General features: G+C 36.4%; 1 protein-coding gene across 6 annotated transcripts in view; it reads left to right on the top strand.

The window, feature by feature from the left end:
- Positions 1-21,644, top strand: part of mlip (muscular LMNA-interacting protein) — a 49,397-nt gene that overhangs the window by 15,108 nt on the left and 12,645 nt on the right. The window contains exons 1-10 of one of the 6 annotated variants that reach the window (XM_051125325.1): positions 7,314-7,391; positions 7,924-8,013; positions 9,153-9,284; positions 10,045-11,745; positions 13,571-13,642; positions 14,132-14,212; positions 14,600-14,683; positions 14,779-14,838; positions 16,294-16,344; positions 17,304-17,348. In XM_051125325.1, coding sequence (XP_050981282.1) covers positions 9,186-9,284; positions 10,045-11,745; positions 13,571-13,642; positions 14,132-14,212; positions 14,600-14,683; positions 14,779-14,838; positions 16,294-16,344; positions 17,304-17,348 — 2,193 coding nt within the window. In that variant the 5' untranslated portion in view covers positions 7,314-7,391; positions 7,924-8,013; positions 9,153-9,185. Of the gene's footprint in view, positions 1-7,313; positions 7,392-7,923; positions 8,041-9,152; positions 9,285-10,044; positions 11,746-13,570; positions 13,643-14,131; positions 14,213-14,599; positions 14,684-14,778; positions 14,839-16,293; positions 16,345-17,303; positions 17,349-21,644 lie in introns of those variants that run through there. The other 5 variants (XM_051125324.1, XM_051125320.1, XM_051125319.1 and 2 more) reach the window with 5 other exon arrangements.

Here is a 21,644-nt window from a genome sequence, read left to right as displayed (position 1 = left end):
AACGCCAGAATGATTGTGAATTAAACATCTCTGATGACGTTCATTGCCAAGGATTTTATCGAGTTACAAGAAAAGGTAGAAAAGGGATTTAATTGCGAACTGTTATTGATTTTATGTGCAATACATGCTACGCTGACACAGCAGTCCTCACATGTGTAGAAGTGGGCAGCCCCAGACTGACAGCTGGCACTGAGTGAATAATCTGTATTATAAAAAAAAAAAAAAATTATTGCTCCCAAGTTTTCTAATTGTTGCTTGCTTACAGCGCTTTATGGAGCAGTTTGTTAGATCGCGATCTATCTAATTTGTTTGTCTAATGAAGTGCAGCACTGCTATCACTACTGTTGAGTTAGGCGGGCGTGGTTTCAGCAACTAGGCACATCAGCTTCACCCACATCACGCCTTTTTGCCCATTTTCCATTATCTGGGAGTGATGCATGGTGACGCGCTGCCAAGATGGCGGCGGTTGGCCCCACCCACTTTAGGCTTCAAAACAGGCTTCATGTTTTTTACAGTCTATGGATTTAACATGCACAGGTCTAAATTTAATACAGCAATTGAATCTTTTCGTTTCATTTTCATTTTCATTTCCCACATTTCCCAAACATGTCAGATTTTTTGATTTTAGAACGTACATTGGTTTCATTTGAGTGTCTCTTGGCAATGAGGCATATGTTTCTACCTAAACTTTTTTGTATGTAATCACTTGAAAGTCTGACAGCGTGTGATCATCAGTCTTTTAGTGTATAATGGCCAATTTTTCTTTGTAACCATTTACAAAGTCGGCAAGTGTGTGCGATGCCTATAGCGTTGAAATCTGTTTGTATTTTAAAGTTGTGTAGCGGCATTTGGTTCCTGTCTGCCTCGCTGCTGAGAGGTTTGCAATTATAGCTCTGTGCAGCTTTGTTTTGAATCTTTATCTTACATCATTCTTTGTCATTTAAACTTAATCATTAGGCTACCATATATCTGATATTATCTATCACATTAATTGGATGCTGCAAGCTTTTAATTTAAATTGCTATGCTATTGAAACACTTGCCATTTGTCTGTTAACTTGTTAACAGACTGTTCCCTGAACTAGCAGTAAAAAAATTAATTGATGTTCAACAAATAAAGATATAATAGATAGAATACAGATAAATGAAAAAACAAAAAAAAAAAAACAAAAAAAAAAAACAAGCTTGGCTTGATGATTATTAGAAGCCTTTCTACAAAAGCACTTTTTGTAAATGATGTGATCACAGATAGACACCTAGGTGACTATATTACTTTAAATGAGTCTACTCCCCAAGATTACTGTTCTAAACATGGGCTGCGTTTGAAAAGTAAAGGTTGAGGTGTTGCTATAATTTATAGTAATATATCCAGTATCTTTCAGAGGTCTGATGGATATCTAGTGTAATAAGTGTAAATAATAAATCCCCTGTCTTAATTGTTGGGGAATTCAACATCCATGTAAATAATGAAAAAGATGCACTTATTAACATTTGTAGACATCTAACCTCTACTGGGCTGAGACGACACGTGACATTGACAGCAGAGTGATGATTGCTCAGATTATAATCCGTATTGCTAAAACTGCAAACTCAACTCAAAACAAATATGGTAGAATCATCACTTCTACCACAAAAGACTGTTTTTGTAAGTAATCTTGCTGATTATTCTCAACTCATTAGATAGCTCCGAAAAACGTGATGTTGTAACAGAACTATGGACTCTATCTTTTTCTAGCATTATGTTTGCTCCTTTTTAAAACCAAGTTTCTGTGCTCCTGGATGCTTGGTTGTGAGCAGAATGGTACATATGCTACAGTGAAAACAGCAAATTAATTTAAAACAGTGATTAATCTGACTGGAACTATTCATTTTTAACAAACAATTCCAGCCACACAGAATTGATTATTAGTAAGACCATGGTGTATAGCAGCAAGTTGGCATGTAATATACAGTTGTGGTCATAAGTTTACCTACCTTGCAGAATTTGCAAATTTTTTTACAAAATAAAATCCTAAAATTAAAAAGGATAAAAAAATAGCATGTTATAAGTTACATTTCTGACAAAAATTTATCTTCCAAAATCAAAAATGGAAAAGAATCACATCAAACTTTGTGTGTCACATGTGGCTAGGTTTTTTAAAGCCTCAGAGTTTATTTACTGCTTCTCTAAAAGTGGTGGGTCATTTTAATTTAATTTTTTTTTTCACAACAGTAATTTTAATTGCAATGATAATTTATTTAATATCCAAAGGCTGTATTTCAGTCTCATCTTCACCACAAACAGGGTAGGTGACAGCTTCTTTGATTATAATTGGAGGGTTTGTGGGAGAGCAGATCACTATGCAGAAACTCAGTGGAGAACTGCAAGCTCAAAAAGCCATGTGAAATTGCTCAAGGGACCCCACTCTGCGTCATTATAGGTGATGATTATAATGGGAGCATTCATGTCTGTCATGTTGCGTTATTAGTAGTGTAAGAGGGGAGTCGTTCTGCACACTCTGAATATATGAAGGGCAGGGGTGTCAAAGACACGGCCAGTGCAATGGATACCACCATGGAGGATAATTGTGTTGTTCTGCATTTTATAAACCATTATCTATGGCTTTTGCCTCAAATAAACTCTTAATTGGCTGCTTATTAATAGTTAGTAAGGTTGTTAAAGGAGAAGTCCACTTCCAGAACAACAATTCACAAATAATTTACGCACCCCCTTGTCATCCAAGATGTTCATGTCTTTCTGTCTTCAGTCGTGAAGAAATTATGGTTTTTGAGGAAAACATTTCAGGATTTTCCTCCATATAATGGACTTCATTGGTGCCCCGATTTTGAGCTTCCAAAATGTAGATTAAATGCAGCTTCAAAAGGGCTCTAAACGATCCCAACCGAGGAAGAAGAGTCTTATCTAGAGAAACGATCAGTCATTTTTTTCGGAAAATATTTTTTTTAATACTTTTTAAGCACTCTTGTAGCACAGGCTCTGGGATGCGTGTCCACGACGCTATGTACTATTGAATCACGTCGAAAGGTCACGCAGAACGTAGGCAGAACTGCAGACCCAGTGTTTACAAAGTGAATGCGCAAAGACTAAGAAAGTGCAAGTAAGTTTGTAAACACTGTTTACAAACAAAAAGGGACAATGATGTCCTCCTCTCAAGTTGTAGGAGAAAAAAAGATGTTTTTTTTGCCACACTCAGTACACAGACGATGAACTTAGACGTGATTTGTAGTAGTGATGGGAAGTTCGGATCATTTTACCGACTCGGACCTTTGAGTCTTGTTCAGCAAAATGAATTAATCTTTTTTCGAGTCATTTCATTCATTTTAGCAAAATATAATTAAAATGTTGCGTGTTACTTCCCTAACACATCTACTGCTCACACAAATGTTGATCACACTACAAACAAGATAAAACTGTAATGCTATAAGAAACAGAAAAGATTAATTAATTGTTTACCTAGGTCTTTAGTCTATGATTAGTTCACCTCACCTCTTATCTGACAAGTTTTCATTCATCTCATGGGGCTGTCACGTGATGAACAAACGACTTGAAAAACCCGAAAACTCGAAACAGGTGAACTAATTCCAGTACAGAACCTAATAGGATGTTGCGCATGCGTGACTGAACGAATCACTCCCAGAGACGACTCGTTCTTCCCGAGTCACATTAAAGATTCGTTCAAAATGAAAGAATCGTTCAAGAATGACCCATAACTAATTCGTAACATTGAGAACGCACATCCCAGAGCCTGTGGTACATGAGCTTTTGTGCTTAAAAAGTATACAAATTTTTATTTTTCAAAAAAAAAAGACAGATTGTTTCGTTAGATAAGACTCTTCTTCCTTGGTTGGGATCGTTTAGAGCCATTTGAAGCTGCATTTAATCTACATTTTGGAAGTTCAAAATCGGGGCACCAATGAAGTCCATTTTATGGAGAAAAATCCTGAAATGCTTTCCTCAAAAAACTTATTTTCTTTACGACTGAAGAAAGAAAGACATGAACATCTTGGATGACAAGGGGGTAAGTAAATTATTTGTAAATTGTTGTTCTGGAAGTGGACTTCTCCTTTAAAGGAACACTCCACTTTTTTTTTGAAAATAGACTCATTTTCCAACTCCCCTAGAGTTAAACAGTTGAGTTTTACTGTTTTCGAATCCATTCAGCCGATCTCCAGGTCTAATGGTAGCACTTTTAGCATAGCTTAGCATAGATCATTGAATCAGATTAGACAGTTAGCATCTCGGAACTTTGCTGCAATACCATGGGTGCAGCAGGCGCAACGATATTACACAGTGCCTGAAAATAGGCTAACTTCCGTCAACATAACCGCCTGCTTGCACAGGGAGACTATATTCAGGCACTGCGTAATATCATTGCGCCTGCTGCACCCATGGTATGGCAGCAAAGTTCCTTGATTATTACGCCAGAATGAGAGCATAGTTCCTAGCTATAACTTTTCATTTTCCGTCAGTCTTAGTACACAATGTAACTACAGAAGAGTCAAGTTTTAAATAGGAAAAATATTGAAACTCTGATGGTCTAATCAGATTCAATGATCTATGCTAAGCTACGCTAAAAGTGCTACCGCCAGAATGGGAGATCGGCTGAATGGATTATAAAAAAAAAAAAAAAAAATTAGCCTATTTTCAAAAAAGTGGAGTGTTCCTTTAAGTTCAGGTATTGGGTAGGATTAGGGATGTAGAATATGGTCATGCCGAATAGGTGCTTTATAAGTACTAATAAACAGCCAATATGTTAATAATAGGCATGCTAATAAGTAACTAGTTAATACAGAGAATTGTTCCATATACTAAAGTGTTACCGTTATGGCTAACTTTGGTTTTATGTTACGTTTTTGATGGACCATGTTCACACAGCAGCAGAACATAGTTGTCCTGTATTTAAGTCCTTCAATACAGTTACGTTCACACACAGTTTGCTTATTTACAGGATTGAAAACTGCCTTCTATAATCAAACCCACATTTGTGTGAACGGAACATTTCAAAACTCTCAAATGAAAGTAAATGCGGCTGTCAGTCACAAACACTGGCAGTGCAAAAATAGCCACTGTTACAATTTCCTGATTACCAATTTTATATGTAAATGCAATGGAAAGGCCTGTGGAGAATAAAATTAGTGAAGTGCATGTGCTCAATAACACATTCATTTAAACTTTGACTTAATTAGCTTGAGAAAAGTATTATGCATAATCATGAATAAATTAAGTTTTTTGGAATTGTCAAATGTACCAGTTTATTATAGGTAAATTTAACAGGACTAGAAACATGTTTGGTACACAATTTAACTTGTTTACAGTTTATCCCCTGCTAAAATGGCTCATGGGCTCAACCTCTGATGCCAGCATGCTCCTGTCGCCTGTCTCGTAAACTGACAGACTGACTGTTGGAAACAGGGTTGGAGTGGAGTAATGACAATTTGCCCTCCTCACTCAGAAGTGATCTGTGAAACATCTCAGTATGTTAACACTAAATATCAGAATGTCAGTAGCCCAATCAAATTGTAGGACCAGAACTGTTAATCTGTATAATCTTCTATACAGTATTTGAGCAAGAGAGTTTGTTGGAATAATGCTGTGTGTGTGTTCGAGGGCTCATATTAATGCTTCAGGGCTTTTTTAATTAATGCCGAAGCTCTTTAATTTAACAGGAATATCAATGAAAAGAGAACATATGGATGATGAAACAGCTGTACAGGGAACAAAAAGAAAAAAAAAAGTGTCATAACTGTGTTGTTTGAACATGGCTTAAGGGCCAAAGCTGCTGTACCTGGATCACAGGCAAAAATAACTGTTACTTCGACTGACATGTTGAGATGCTTTAAAGAAAACTGCAATAGTCCAAAACAGTGACCAGGCACCTTTTCAGTGCTTTTTAGAAAATATTTTTAGAAATATTTTTCCAATTCACTTTTGGCCCTGAAATGAATAAAACCATGTTAGGCTACACACATGTCTTAGATTATGAAAATCTAGATTTAAATATGTTTTAATAGGGAATTAAATACAATCCCAAGAAGACGTGAATTCAAATAAATTCAAATAAAGAACACAATGAACACTGTACATTGAACTTGAAAATCTCAAAGATTTGATGCCTCAAACGAGACAATATAGGGATTATATCCACTTGTATGTTTGTGAGCAGCATTATTATATACACACAACATTTGGTAACACTTTATTTTAAGGTGTCATAATACAGAGCTATTACCGAATTAGGTACTTAATAGTAGCTGTTGTACTTACATGAAACAAAATGTACTTACCATGTAACTAAGTTATGGAACAGCCTGTAATTACAGGTTGTAATTATGTAGATGTAATAGGCAGCTACTGTTACACATATGTAACAGACCGAGTCTGTTACACAGCTACATATGTAACCAAAATATAGTAAAAACCTAATGTAAGTACATAGACATAAGCTACTTAAAATAAAGTGTATCAAGATTGTACTTAAGCGTACTTCATGCGTATCTATACTGTACACATTTTCCAGCTGCACCTTAGTTTGATTTAACCCACCAGTACACAACTTAAACACATGTAATACCTTTCTAATTACATTACAATTACAGAATATTACACAGGCATAAGCTACTTAAAATAAAGTGTATCAAGACTTGTACTTAAGTGTACAAGTAGCTGTGTAACAGACTCGGCCTGTTACACGTGTAACAGTAGCTACATAATTACAAACTGTAATTACAGGCTGTTCCATAACTTAGTTACATGATAAGTACATTTTGTTTCATGTAAGTACAACTGCTACTTGAATAAAAGCAATCTGTCCTAACTAATAGATGTTCGACTATTAATATTGAATTTTACTTCGTTTATTTATTAAATAAATAAACAAACATTTACTTTTTTTTGTTGAGTTAGGTGAGGGAATAGCAGACAACAAGCGTCCAGCGCACACGGGAATTAACTGTGTGCTGGACGCTGTTTAGACGAATCACAGATGGCAACTAAAGTTGGTCCAGATGATGAATGGAGTATGCAGAGGTGTTTTTGTCATTTTCCATTTGTGTTGGTTTTACTTTTATTAAATTATTCTAAAAAGTGGACAGTAGTGACTTTAAAGAATGAGTGTGTCTTCATTTGCTTAAATCAGGCAGTTACCACATCTGTTAGTAATCACAAACAAAACACTTCTCTGTCAAGAGAGCAAGCTAACAAACGTTAATTGTCCGATTTTAAAATGTGAGCAGGAAAGGGCCGTCCCCAACTCCTACATTTGTACACTGAATGGGCGCTCTGTTTCTAATTCATTCCAATGAATATACAACTGCTTGAAAGCAATCTGGGAGACCACATATTATCATTCTCAAACGGTCTCATGTCAACGGCAGTGCTAAAGTCAGCAGAAGGTAAAACATTTCTTTTAAAGCTATACTCTATTCTGTCAGTTTAGGATTTGGATGCAGAGAACAAATGTGCTAGGCAAGCATTCTTTGCTTATTCAAATGTTGCTGGAAATGAAGTGTCAAGCTCTGTCATCATTTTTAGGATGGGAAACAAGTATAACGTTTTGTCACTACTAGCAAAACAAGGCATGCATTTCATCCTCAGGAGCTCTCTGTTTACTAAATATATTAGACTGGAATCCAGAAAAGGCATGATTGCAGGAATGAAGTGGTATGAATGGCGGCAGCATGATTTTGTAATCACAGTTCTTGATTCGTGTTTCAGTGTGAAGACACCTCAGTTTATGTAACACTGAATGCTCCAATCAGACAATGCGGCAATGAAACATTACCGCTCATATGGATACAGCACTCGTTTTGATTCCATCATTTGTTGCCACCGACAGAAGCTTGATGGCCCTTTGTTGTTTTCATTTGCTTCATGCTGGTCCTCTGTGTCTACTGAAATCACTTTAATAATATGTCTGTTTTACAGGTCACCACTGTATTTGCAACCAAGCTGAAGTCTTTCACCTTTGTGCCGCTTCTCAAAAGACTGCCTGCTGAGAACAGGATCTGGAAAAAGGTACTTCAGACAAGCAGACCAAACAAGGTGAGAACTACTCTTGAGACAGCTCAGTGTGGTTTGTTGTGTATGCCATACTGTGTCACTCAAAAACACGAGAAGAAAAACATTGCACTACAAGGAACAGGTTAATTATTTACTTTGTCCTGTTCCAAACCTATATGCTGTAATTTTTTTCCATGAAACATGAATGTTTAAAAAATTGTGAATAATCTTTACACAGCTCTTGTCATGCAGTGACAATTCATAGTGACCAAGCTTAAAATAGCACTACAGAAGTGTGCTATATTCCAAGTCTTCTCAAGTCATACAGTAACTTTTTGTGAAAACAGACCTAAATGAATATTCTTCCACTGAAGTTCTCAAATGTAGTTCTCAAATACAGTGCCTTGCGAAAGTATTCATACCTCTTTTTTTCTCACATTTTATGTTGTCTTATGTTAAACTACTTTAAACAGCTTTTTCACATCAGTCTACGCTCCATACACCATAATAACCAAGAAAAAAACAAAACAAAACAACCCAGATAGCACATGCACATCTGCAAGATGTCTGTTAAATCACTTGATCTGGTAAGCATCTGCTGTGTACAAACATCTGACATCCGTAAGATGCCAGTTTTATATGCATTCTAAATCATAAACATTTTAAAGACATCTAATAGATGTCTATTTGACATCTGATAGGAAACACATATGAAGAAACACTCAAAAAAATAGGTCTTGCAAATGTTATAGTGCAAATACTGCACAAATCTGATGAGGGAGTGAGCCTTCAGTGATTACGGGTCAAGTTCTACCCAGAGTCCCTTAGCAGAGGGTGACCTATGCGCATGTGTGTGTGAAAGCAAAAATGTTATGTGTGAAAATGTGTGAAAGGCATTTGCTGAAGGGCTTACACAATCAGGGTGGATCATGTGTACTTGCATGTGAGCAATACATGAGGGACATGGACTTCTGGTAAAAAGACGTACAAGCTTGAACGGGAAACACACGCACACATAAATGCATTCAGTAACTCTCTTATATCGTCAAGATGCTCAGGAGCTAGAAATAGCCATCCGTAGCAGAGACCTGCTTTGGGACAGCTGTCATTTCAGATTTGGTATCGCTTAGTAACATTTCCTGTTCCAATGTCAGACTTCACAAAAGCCAGGGGACAGTGAGAAGAGCATGGCGGAAGAGGGTGTCTACAAAGCAGAGGTTGTTTACGTCCAAGACCCTGAAGAGGGCCAGCTTGAAAAAATTCTCAAGAACACCACTCAGAGTGAGGTGAGTATTTTGGTACATTCTGTCCCAGGACAAACACAAACTCCTGATGAAACGTTCTCCTCTTTGCTAAACCTTCTTTAAAAATTATTTACGAGGTAACAAGTTATTGAAGCAATGAGTTTTCAAGAAGTACAGTACTTCAGAGGTGTAGAGTACAGGTTAATTATTCAAAATGCTTTGGGATGACTTCTTAATATGTGTTAACCTGCTCTTATGGGAGATATCATAATATTAAATATGCTGGTCACACATGGCTGTTTTCTGAGGTACTTGCGGTCCCCTGTTAATTAAAAACACAGTGCACTTACACAGTAGATCAAGATCTGACTGAGCAACTGATATATTGTTTATTGTGTCTAATTAATCTGTGCCTCTAATGTCTAACACAAAATAATGACTGTTTATAAACATGTTTTAAAGACAGATGCCAAAATTAGGTCACTTAAAGATTATTATTCCAAGTGGAACTGCTTGTCTGAAAGGTGCCTACATGAGAGTGTATTGCAAGAAAAGTTACAATTATTGGTTGCATGGCAAAGCGTCACTTGCAGCTGGGAAATGCTTCTGATGCAGACGAAATTTTAATGAGTAATTTAGCCTTTCAACATTGAGTTGGTCTATAAAAGCAAACAGGCCCATTAAAACCCCCCATGTGGTCTTTATGTTTTGTACAATTTGCAGTAAACAAAGATTAGACATCATTGCAATCATTACTCAAATGAGGTCTGTTTATGGTTCTTTAATTTTCTTTCTTTCTCAGATTCAGTCAACTGACAATTTAACCCTTAAACCACTCACCACGCTAGCTGGTCCTCACTCAGAATTTGGTAGCATGACCCCCGAGCCTAGCCCTGCCACCATGGAAACCACTGATAACAAACACCCTGGCATTTCTCAGCTAGGCTTTCACAACACTTCAGAGACTGCTGAGGTCAGCTCAGGTCTGTTTTTAAATAGCTCAACCCAGAGAGAGGAGGCCCTTAGCCCTGCCAGCTCCATGGATTTCTGTACTTCCCCTGCTTCTTCTAAGGAGTCTATTCTATCCGAGGGCTGGGACAAAGAGAGGAGCTGGTCAGCGCTCCACATGTTCTCACGGGACGGTTCTCCCGGTCTCCTTAGTGGCACAGTTTCCCCATGTTCTTCCATAAGGTCAGGGGCCTTCACACCCTCTGTGGTGAGAATCAAGCGGCACTCCTTGGCTCCGGGCTCCAGTCTGCTGCAGATGTCGTCCACTTGCGGAACACCCTGCTGCGACAGTCAGGCAAGCTCACCGTGTCCTCTTACACCCCGTGCCCGGCACAGGCCTCCTCCAACCCAGCTATCCCTGTTAACGGCCATCCTCAGGAAAGGTCGTCTGCCCGTTCTGTCCTCTGCTTATCAAAGACCTTACACACCCTGCTGGCCCATCAGTCCAATTAACATGTCCTCCTGTTCAGCATGCTCAGCTGCCTCTTCTGTTGCACCCATGAATGTATCCAAAGCAAAGTCTTGTACCTTCATAGACAGACCGTGTACTCAGTCTTTCCAGATGTCAAACGAACAACTACGGAAACCAGACCATGGTTCTCTTTCAGTATCATCAATGGTCAAGACACCTAGTGAAACCCCACTGACAAAACCACCAGAAACACTTGAATCATGTCAACATTTCACCAAAATTAGTAGCACTGTCTCACCTACAAAACACAGCCCAGTCCAGGCTGCCAATGGTCACCTGTCTAAATCAGGTCATAAAGGAAATCGTTTACCAACAGTTCCTAGCTCTCTTTTGTGCAGCTCCTTGTCCCGGATGAACTCCTCATCTCCTAAATCAAGCTCTCTGTATGGCTCCAGTACCGAGAACCAGAAAAATCCATCAGCGTCAGGGGATTCCCCTGCATCTATAGAACCAAACAAATCAGAGTCTATAGCATCATCAATGCAGAACGAAGAAACAAAATCCCATGACTTGTCAGGAAAATATTTTCTTAAACAGAGTCTGAAATCATCAGAGCTCTCCAATGAACCATATCTGAAATATAGAGGAATTTCATCTGAAAATGTAGATGAACCAAAAACTGCACAAAAGTCATGTAAATCTCTGAAACACACAATTGACAGCAATTCCATATCTCCTGTTTCAAGTCACAAGGAGAATAAACAAAGTACTCTTTTCCAAAACGGACGCAAAAATGATGTTGAAAGAGTGCACCTATCATCCCCTGCATTTAGACTGTCTCCCTCTCCCCGTCCCATTGGTCTCACCCGCCTGTCCTACACACCTCCAGTCTCTCCTGCTTGTCCCCCAGTCCAGCCAAACTCCCGTTCCTCCACCCCAGATCGTTACACCCTCTCACCTTCCCCAGCGGTCCTAAGCCGTCAGCTCTCTCCCTCACCCTCATACTCCTTCTGTTCATCACCCTCTCCATCCCTATGGGGCAGCACACCAGACTGCGCAGATGGGGACTGTAAAAATAGAAAGGTACAGTGCATGTCCTTTTGCCATTACCTGCACGCAGCTTGCATGCTCTACTGCTGAGCATTGGCATTTATTCAATGAGTGACACGCATTCCCAAACACAGCCTCCCACGTTGCAGGGAAACCTGATATGCATCATGCCAAAGCAAGAACAGTAAATCTTAAGCAAACGTCAAGTTTTGCATTTTGCATGTTTTGTGTTTGCTTGTGATCTTGGTTTAGACAATATGTGCATGATATACAGCAGAAGATATATTTGCATGGCTATCTGAGGGCATAAGTGCTTTAAGTTATTTCCATGTAACGCTATTGCAGACTGAGGTATGGTGAATTCATGGTGATGTGTCAGTTGATGTGTAGTTACAGGCATGCACTGAAAAAAGTGAAATGACCCTGTCATTTATTTGAAGTGCTTTTTTATATAGCTTTATATTTATAATTGGAAATCATAGTTTTAGGATTAAACCTGTTTAGTTCAGGTTGTCTAAAAGCAAATAACACTCTTTGAAAAGATAAAAAAACAAAACAAAAAAAAAACAATTATGTTTGAACAGTATTTTTACTTGTCACCAGAGCAGAACCTACTGGCTAGCTTTATTGTGAGATTTATTACTTTTCCTGTATTTAATTTAATTTAATTTAATTTAATTTAATTTAATTTAATTTTTTTTTTCAATTAACTCAATAAACATTACAATTAAACATTGATTAAACAGATTACAAACTAAACAAGCTTATTTAGCTTTTGCTTATGGTAAAATTAAGTCGTAAAAAGCCAAAACATTATTATAATGACGTACTTTAAGCAAAGACTATAGAATACCTTGTCACTAGACTTGTCACTCCTATACTTTTGAATGGGGAAAGATGCAACGCTCATTATTGCCGTGACGTCCCGCCTTCTTAATGAAAGAGCCAATCGTTGATTATTAAAGTCAGCGCGTCACTGCATCTGCAGTTAGAAGTCCCGGTTGCTATAGAAACAGTCAACGTTCTGAGACGTGCGCTCAGTACTGCGCATTTCAGGCTGATCTCGCCTGAAAAAAATTTTTTTTTTTTTTTTTTTTAACGCTATTGGAGCATAAGGAACAATATTTATGATTTATGATTTCATTGGTGATTTCAAATATGAAATTTAATTGCAAGCTTGGTGAACAGTTTTGGAGAATTTGATGTTTCCCCATTCATAGAGATAGGAGCTGCACTTGCCTGCCCAAGAAACGTTTCAAAGATAGTTGCCGAGTGAAACGACTTGCCTTAAAGAGACTTTGCTTTAAGTAACATTTTAGCTTGTGTCTAAAGAACATTTAAGTATCTGTTTCTCTTCTATGAATGATTTCTTTGCTTCCTTTTGCATTTTCTAAAATGTGTAATTCTGTAATCTGCTATGTTAAATTATGTAAATTTATGTACATGTTATGTACCAATCAAGTTAAGTACTCAAACTGATTGTTTTATAATGACAGAACTGAAACTGTAGTTCCCAACATGCTTTGCATGGGACTTAATGGGGAAAGTAAAAATGTTGAAATTATTTTTGTGGTTTTGGGCAAGTAAATATTTTTCTCAATACTTAAATCAAAAGTTTCAAGAAAAAAAAAAAATCTACATACATGACATGAAAACTTTTTTTATGCAAAAATAACAAGATTGTTAAATGTTTGATTTTCAAATTAACTGTCAAAAAACAGTCATATCACTGTTTTCTGACCGCCCTAATGTGACACGACTCATTAATCATACCACTCAGGACATAGCACAGCTATAGATTGTTTAATTAGGCTTTTGACTTTTTATGACTTCTCTCAATCATTCTTTCCTAATATAGACATACAAGATAAAATCTACCTACAAGGCACTGGCTGCTATTCCCACAAATACTCTGCTCCTGGAACAGCAGGTGAGCTGCTTTATCTAATTACTCTAAATGACAGCTATTATTTATTGTACAGTTAATAAATGGATCTCATTCACCGTCAGTATAAGCCATTATATGGCTGTTGTTTTTTGGATTCCATGCAAGTTGTTAAAGAGGGTCATCGAATGCTAATGGAGGAGGGTGAAACAGAATCATTGATTTTTTTTCTTTTTTTTCCATTGATGGACAGCAGAATGGAATTGTTCATAACTGGTCAAAAGGCATCTTAACAGAGTGAGCAGAATGAGTCATTCACATTGCATACTTCATTAAACATCATAGAGAGGTTAAAATGTACTGGACAGGGTCAGAAAATGGGGAGATAATTGGTAAAAGATGAAAACACACCTTTGAGATTTAGCAGCTTTAATAACCCTTTACTACCACTTGTTAAGGTCACGACTTTATAGAGTATATTGTATGACTGGAAGATAAAATCATCTACATCTCTTGATTTTCTCCCTGCTGAAGGCTATAGATGAAAAGGTCAACAAGAAAGAGGCTTCATTCAACGCTGCAGACAATTATTCTTGGGAGGACCCACATGCAGAGGTAGAACGAGACCCGAACACCCAAAATGCCTGGGTGGTGTAACAGTATACAGTGCAGTGGCTGGTAGAACCTGTAGATTCAGCTTTATTGGTGGTAAATTTTGCATGGCATATTATTTTATAAAGTTGGTAAATTTCATTGTTATGTTTGGCTTTTTAAAACTTTTATTTTAACTGGAGAGTTACATAAAATGAAGTAGCTAGTCAAGCTCCAGCTCTGCCTTGTAAGGAGGACCAAAGTACTCTCAGGGTGGGCCAGGAATTTTGCGTTGGTGGTTGCTTATGTGGTGTCTATCGACATCCAGTTAAATAAACTGAATAATCAAATGAGATGAAGTACCATTTTCAATTTTCTGGATTACTGTGAAGTGGTCTTCTCTCTGTGCAGATGTGCTCTCCTGCGCAGCTGCGTCAACAAAGTGCAGAACTGTACGCCACCATTGATGAAGTCCTCGAGGACTCGATCCAAAGAGTGAGCTGTCTCCATAACACACTCTGCTCAAAGCTAACCTAAGCAATATTCCATTTATGTAGCAATTTACATGTTTTAATCAATTGTTTTTCCAGCGTCAATCAGACCATGTGAACAAAGCCAATGTGAATTCTTTGGCAGCGGAGACCTCAAGGGTATGTAATTAAAGATTAACAACGGGAATTATCTCATCTTCGCTTTGATTAGTCACTACAGCATCACATTCAGCCAAAACATAAATTATAGTGCTTTTCTAGGAATGATTTCTTTTTTGTTTGTGTGTATAAAAGTGTAAATGTCCTCACGCAAAAAAAAAAAAAAAAAAAGCATTGGGTAACACTTTACAATGCGTGTGCACAAATTTGCATTAATTCATGCTTAATTAATGCACAGACAATCACGAGTTAATGTATAATTCTTAAAAAAACTAAACCATTTATTAATGATTACTACATCAGCAACTAATGAACATTCTATATGATGTATAGATTAAGTAATCAATAAATTGTTTTTAGTTAAATGTTGCATAATGTATTAATTCTCTAATAACTTATTTTATTAACTAATGATGTAAATTCATATGTTAATTACCACAGTGGTCAAAGCTATGTACTTCAACTTCCAGTTGTCTGCTTTAAATACTCATTAGCTAATGATTTTAAAATGTATCATTATGTTGTGGCTTTACTTGTTGAGGCACAGAACTACTAACTAACTGTTAAGTAATATGTCATTGTGGTTATGGATTTAGAATTAGTTAGTTAGTCATGTGCCTCAACGAGTTGGAGCCATGCATTTCAACTTCCAGTTGTCTGCTTTAATTAATCATTGCTAAATTATTTGCAAAGATATCCTTATGTTATGACTTTACTTGCTAAGGCACATGACTAACTAACTAATTCTAAATCCATAACCACAATGACATATAACTTAACAATTAGTTAATAGTTCTGTGCCTCAACAAGTAAAGTCATAACATAAGGATGTCTTTGCAAATCATTAGCTAATGATTCATTAAAGCAGACAACTGGAAGATGAAATGTGTGGCTTCAACCCATTGTGGTAATTTACACTATTAGTTAATAAAATAAGTTATTAGGTAATTAATACATTATGACACATTTAACTAATAACAACTGATTAATTACTTAATCTATGAATCATATAGGATGTTCATTTGTTGCTGATGAAGTAATAATTAATAAATGGTTTAGTTCTTCATGAGTTATATATTAACTCACGATTTTCTCTGCATTAGTTAAGCATGAATTAATGCATATTTGTGCACATGTATTGTAAAGTGTTACCAAACTTTGCCATGACTGAACTACAAAACATATTTCTCACCCAGGAGAAAAAGAAAAAAAATAAATAAATCAATCAATAGAATAGATTGTCATATAGATTTTTTGTAAGTGCTACAATTTCCTGATTATAAGAAGACATCTGTAAGAATTCAATCTTAGCCAGGTACCTTTTAGCCCCTGCTGTTCGAATCCAGCTTGCCATTTTGATTATGTTCACTGTACATGCTTTGAAATGTGTGCCACTTTTCAGCCGCTGAGAGCTTTTTTAAATCATTCTTTTTCTTTCATTCTGAACTTCTAAAGCCACAGACGTCATCGCCATCTCCAAAACTACTGGGACGAGAAACAAGATATGTACGTCTTTCCATTCATCTTTGATCTCTGTACATATTTTACACCCAGACTTCATACAGAGAAGACAAATCCAAGAAATCATTTATTATAAAATCTCACTGAGCATTAGTTCTGGAAATACTCTTATGTTGCAGTACTTAAATAGAAATAACATCTCAGCATCTAAGAAACATTGCTAACACTTTGATAACATTTACAATTTGCTTAAGCCTTTTTTTTTTTTTTTTTTTTTTTTTTTCAGAGCCACTTCTATTAGTCAAACTATTTTTGTATGCCAGTGAATCTGAGCATGCAAACCAATCTAGAGCCTGGATTTGACATAAACATTTTACACCTAGATTTTAGACATAAGTATAGAAAACTGATTGGATATACAGTAATTGATATCAACAAGAAAAGATATGGAAATTGTTTTCTGCTTTTCATTTTGCAGTATTCACTATGCAGAATTATACAGTTGCATTTTATTAGCTGAATTTTCCCCTGCTGTTCACTGTTTTACCAGCCATGTTTAATTCATACTTCATTTCTATGATAAGACTAGAAATAAGGTAGCCTGTGTGAGGTTGCAGGTTTTTTAACCTTTAGCGAGGTATTCATTTTATGACAATAGTAGTTTAGACCCTGCTTACATTCTAGGAGCAGAATTTCACCTCGCCTGGACAATTGGAGCAAATTTTCTTGTCATACACAAATTACAGGATTTAGAAAGTCAGTTTGTTCCTGTTGTTCCACAGGTTTTGGATGATTTAATGGAATATCACAAACTCTGAAAAGACAGACACAAAGGGGTCCATAACTGAATAATATCACTTCTAATAATATTATAGCAATTAACAGAATATTGTGGAAGCACCTGTTTCAAAACTATTTCATTCATGTATTCTTCAGCTTAATCAAGAATCTATATCTTCTCAAATGTAAAATAATGTTGAATATACTTCCCCCCCCCCCCCCAGGCAAGCTCTCCTTTTCAGCCCTCTGTAACTACTGAAAAAACACTGGTAAGCATTTTTATTTTATTTATATGGATTTGAGCATCACATTAATTCACATTGAAAATGTTTACTGTTTTTGCTACATTACAGTAGCTATGGAGCGATGATTTTGTAAAATAATTGGGGGATGATGAAGATGTTGGCTCTGTTTTTAATGAGCTGGCTTAGTAGGCAGCATTTCAAAGCGTCATTCACTTCTGACATAAAGGCTGATCAAAATGGTAAACAGGATGGATACAGCACAATTATGCTGTGCTGCTGTGGCCATATTCTAAAGCAGCATGTACTCTTCATAAAAAAAGTGAAGAAAAAAAAATCAAGATGAAGTATGAAACAGGAAATGTTTGTAAAAAATATAATTAATTCAGCACTCAAAAATATTTTTGGCTCAGATTAGCTCAATCTTTGGTGCATTGGCTCAACACTAAACACAAACACAAAATTCAAAGCTCTGCAAATCTCCAGGAAAAGCAAACAATGCATTCAAAACAGTTTATCTCTTTCCAAAATGTTATTTATTTATTTATTTTGCACCAAAAATGTCACACACCGACTGGTATTTCTATAGGCGTAATGGTTTTTATAATGTAAAAAGTGTATTTTCTCTGTGTCTCCTTACCTAAACCGTACCTGTAAACCCACCCCTCACACAAAACTACATGTATTTTTAGATTTTCAGAACACATCATTTCTGTATGATTTATAAGCTTGTTTCCTCACGAGGATGTAAAAAAAGTCCACACAAAGTCTAAATTTACTGGTATTACTATCCTTGTGGGATTTTGTCCCCATAACATAGTAAATACCAGTACATACACATACATCATATGAAGAGCTCTGTTTACCAGACAACAACACAATATTGTTCTCAACACAAAACACTACTAAAAAATCAGTAGGTTTATGACTTTTGCATGTTTTATATATAATATATAATATATATACAGTGTTTTACAAGTGACTGAATGATAAAAGGGTTCATGATTTTTTTGTAAAAGCAATGAAAAAATGGTGCTCACAAGCTTCTGCATTGCTGAATGTGTGAATGGTTTTAATAATATGGCTTCAGACCAAAGCATGATAGCAAGCAAGCAAACAAACAAATAAATAAATAAATAAATAAACACCGCTTGGAGCTTGTTTGGACCTTTTTATCATTTTATCAACAAGCGATTTAGATTTTTAGCCCCCTTAAAGGAGAACTCCACTTCCAGAAAAACAATTTACAAATAATGTGCTCACCCCCTTGTCATCCACGATGTTCATGTCTTTCTTTCTTCAGTCATAAAGAAATTATGTTTTTTTAGGGAAACATTTTAGGATTTTTCTCCATATAGCGGACTGATATGGTGCCCCGATTTTGAACTTCCAAAATGCAGTTTAAATGCGACTTCAAACGATCACAAATGCGGTTTTAAGCGATCCCAGCCGAGGAAGAAGAGTCTTATCTAGCGTAACGATCAGTTATTTTAATAAAAATAATACAATTTATATACTTTTTAATGTTAAGCGCTCGTCTTGTCTTACTCTGCCTGGACTGTTTTTTTCCGGTTCATGACTGTTAGTGTATGTCGAAAAACTCCCATCTCATGTTCTCCCTCAACTTCAAAATCATCCTATATCACTGTTTTACCTTTTTTGTTAAGGGTGTTTGATCTTTGCATGTTCACTTTGCAAAGACTGTGTCGGTACTGCTGTAGTGATGTAGAATGATTTTGAAATGATTTTTGAAGCTGAGGGAGAAAATACGGTTTTTCGACATACCCTAACTGTCTTGAGCCAGTATCCACCTTATTTTTCAATGCAGAAGTACACTATTTTCTGGTAATGTGTTAGACGTCCGGTTCATAATCTGTCATAGGGAAATAACGAGAAGAATATCGAAGCGCAGTAAACAGTAAAACAGTTTGCACTACAAACAAATGTGTTCATAAGATAATACATTAAAATAATATGGCAAGACACACCAGTTTACAATATCAAGTAGCAAAACGAGGTTTTTGTGCAGCTAAAAATAGCTGGAAGCGGATGAGACCAGAAGCCAGACACAAAAAATGTACAAATAGCTGCACCCACTCTTATGGGAAAAATAAGGTGGATACACAGAGTTCAAGGACTGCAAGGCAAGACGAGCGTTTGAGAATAAAAATTATTTTTTTAAATGTAAATAACCAATCGTTACTCTAGATAAGACCCTTCTTTCTCGGCTGGGATCGTTTACAAGCCCATCTGGGATCGTTTGAAGCTGCATTTAAACTTTGGAAGTTCAAAATCGGGGCACCATATCAGTCCATTATATGGAAAAAAATCTTGAAATGTTTTCCTCAAAAAACACAATTTCTTTACAACTGAAGAAAGAAAGACATGAACATCTTGGATGACAACGGGGTGACTACATTATATGTGAATCTTTGTTTTGGAAGTGGACTTCTCCTTTAACCCACCCCCAAACCTAAACCTACTCATTTTATAGCGAATATAAAATAACATAAAACGTAACTGACCAAAATATGCAGGGAAATGGCCATTTTAGTAACAATATAGAATAAAAATATTTTTTATAGTTGGTAATCCCAGTCCTACCTCTAAACCTAACCATAACTCTCTCTGTATAGTAATAAAGAAAAACATAACAGACAAATAAGTGCATGATTTATTGCAAAAATGTCAAATGCAGTACCAAAAAGCAGCCCAAATGACGATGTGTTGCAGCCGCAGTCCTCTCTGGCAGAATACGGAAGGTTGTGAGGTGCAGACAGGGTTGCCAGGTTTTCACAACAAAATCCGCCCAATTGCTACTAAAAACTAGCCCCAATTCCATTTCGAGTTGGGTCCCCCATTAAAAATCACGTTCCGGGGGATTAAATCCATGTTTTTTGTTGGGTTCCCCTGGTAAATTTGCATTTCAGGGGCTAAATATGACGTTATTGGGGTCGATTTAACCCTGCGGACATCAAAAACAACCTGCAGCAACAGTGTTCAAGTAGCCCAATTCTGCGGGAAAAATTCACTCAATGCTAAATGCCACACGTAGACATAATGTAAATAGGATATTATATTTACAGTTGATTACAACGAAACCTTGAGAAGAGTGACAGCTTTGTAGTGACTATATGGAAGCACCATTTGTTCACTTTCTAGGCTATTATCAATTCAGAATTTGAAAAAGTTTCGCTTTACATGCTGCTAACAGGACCAATAGCCAAAAACCATGTATAGCAGTAGTTTCAGGAGTGAAATATATCCTGCATCCTTTATATAAATGTGGGAATCACTTTCGAAATAGTTTGTTTGCAATCAAGCTTAGCTGGCAGGCAACTATTTCAGTTTAGTTGAAAAATCACTCCTCTTCATAACATAAGGATCACATCCAACATATGTTGTGATTTCTGGTTATACATTTCTCTTGTAATAGTGTCTAAACCAATAGAGTACAGACTTTCCTCCATCTCATCCTTTCTGCTTTTTCAGTCACTCCTAAAACTTTGCTGCATGTGCAGGGTTTGTGGCTATTGGTCCTGTTAGCAGAACATAAAGTGAAACTTGACATCATGTGCAAACAACCTATAAAACTTTTTTATTTTGTAATTATGATGCGTGTTCGGAGCATTTTATGGTTCTATTGATCATCACACCATGTCGGAAAAAATGCTTTTTGTGTCCCGTCACGTTAATATTACATGAATGGTTAAATGACTGCAGAAATGTTATTTATTTTAAGGGTTTAAAGTGTAGTCTTGTTTAATATTATGTAGGCCTATTCTTGGAAACAAGCAGGCAGCAGAAATGACACAGGACAGAATAAAATGTTATAATTTCATATTAAATAAACAATTAACAATTTAATAATGCAACTGAAAACATAAGGTCATTGGTATGACAAATAAAAACAATAATGAAATTAATGTAATTTCAGTATTCATTAAGGATTTGTTTTTAGGTATCTTAATACGTTAGTATTGTATGTCTAAATGCTGAAAATCCGCAAGTATTTGTACGTTTATATGCTGTAAAAATGTCAGTATTGTACATTTTAGTGTCTGGAAAACGTAAGTAAATGTACACTTTGTAGAACCACGTTTTATGTAAAATGCATACGAATTATCATGAGATCACGTTGATGTGTCGTAATACTCTCCACAATGGCAGCAGACGGTATGAGGAGGAGAGGAATTATTGAATAAAGTCATTATTTTTGTGTTCTTTGCGCACAAAAAGTATTCTCGTAGCTTCGTAAAATGATTATGTTTCTGTGCCTTGAACGTGGTAGTACCCTAGTTGTCTATGGGTGGTCAGAAAGCT

This window comes from Labeo rohita, chromosome 13, assembly GCF_022985175.1.
Source record: "Labeo rohita strain BAU-BD-2019 chromosome 13, IGBB_LRoh.1.0, whole genome shotgun sequence".
In the NCBI taxonomy this organism is placed as follows: Eukaryota; Metazoa; Chordata; class Actinopteri; order Cypriniformes; family Cyprinidae; genus Labeo; species Labeo rohita.
Note: the sequence above shows the minus strand (reverse complement) of the source record. Positions and strands in the feature narration are given on the sequence as shown.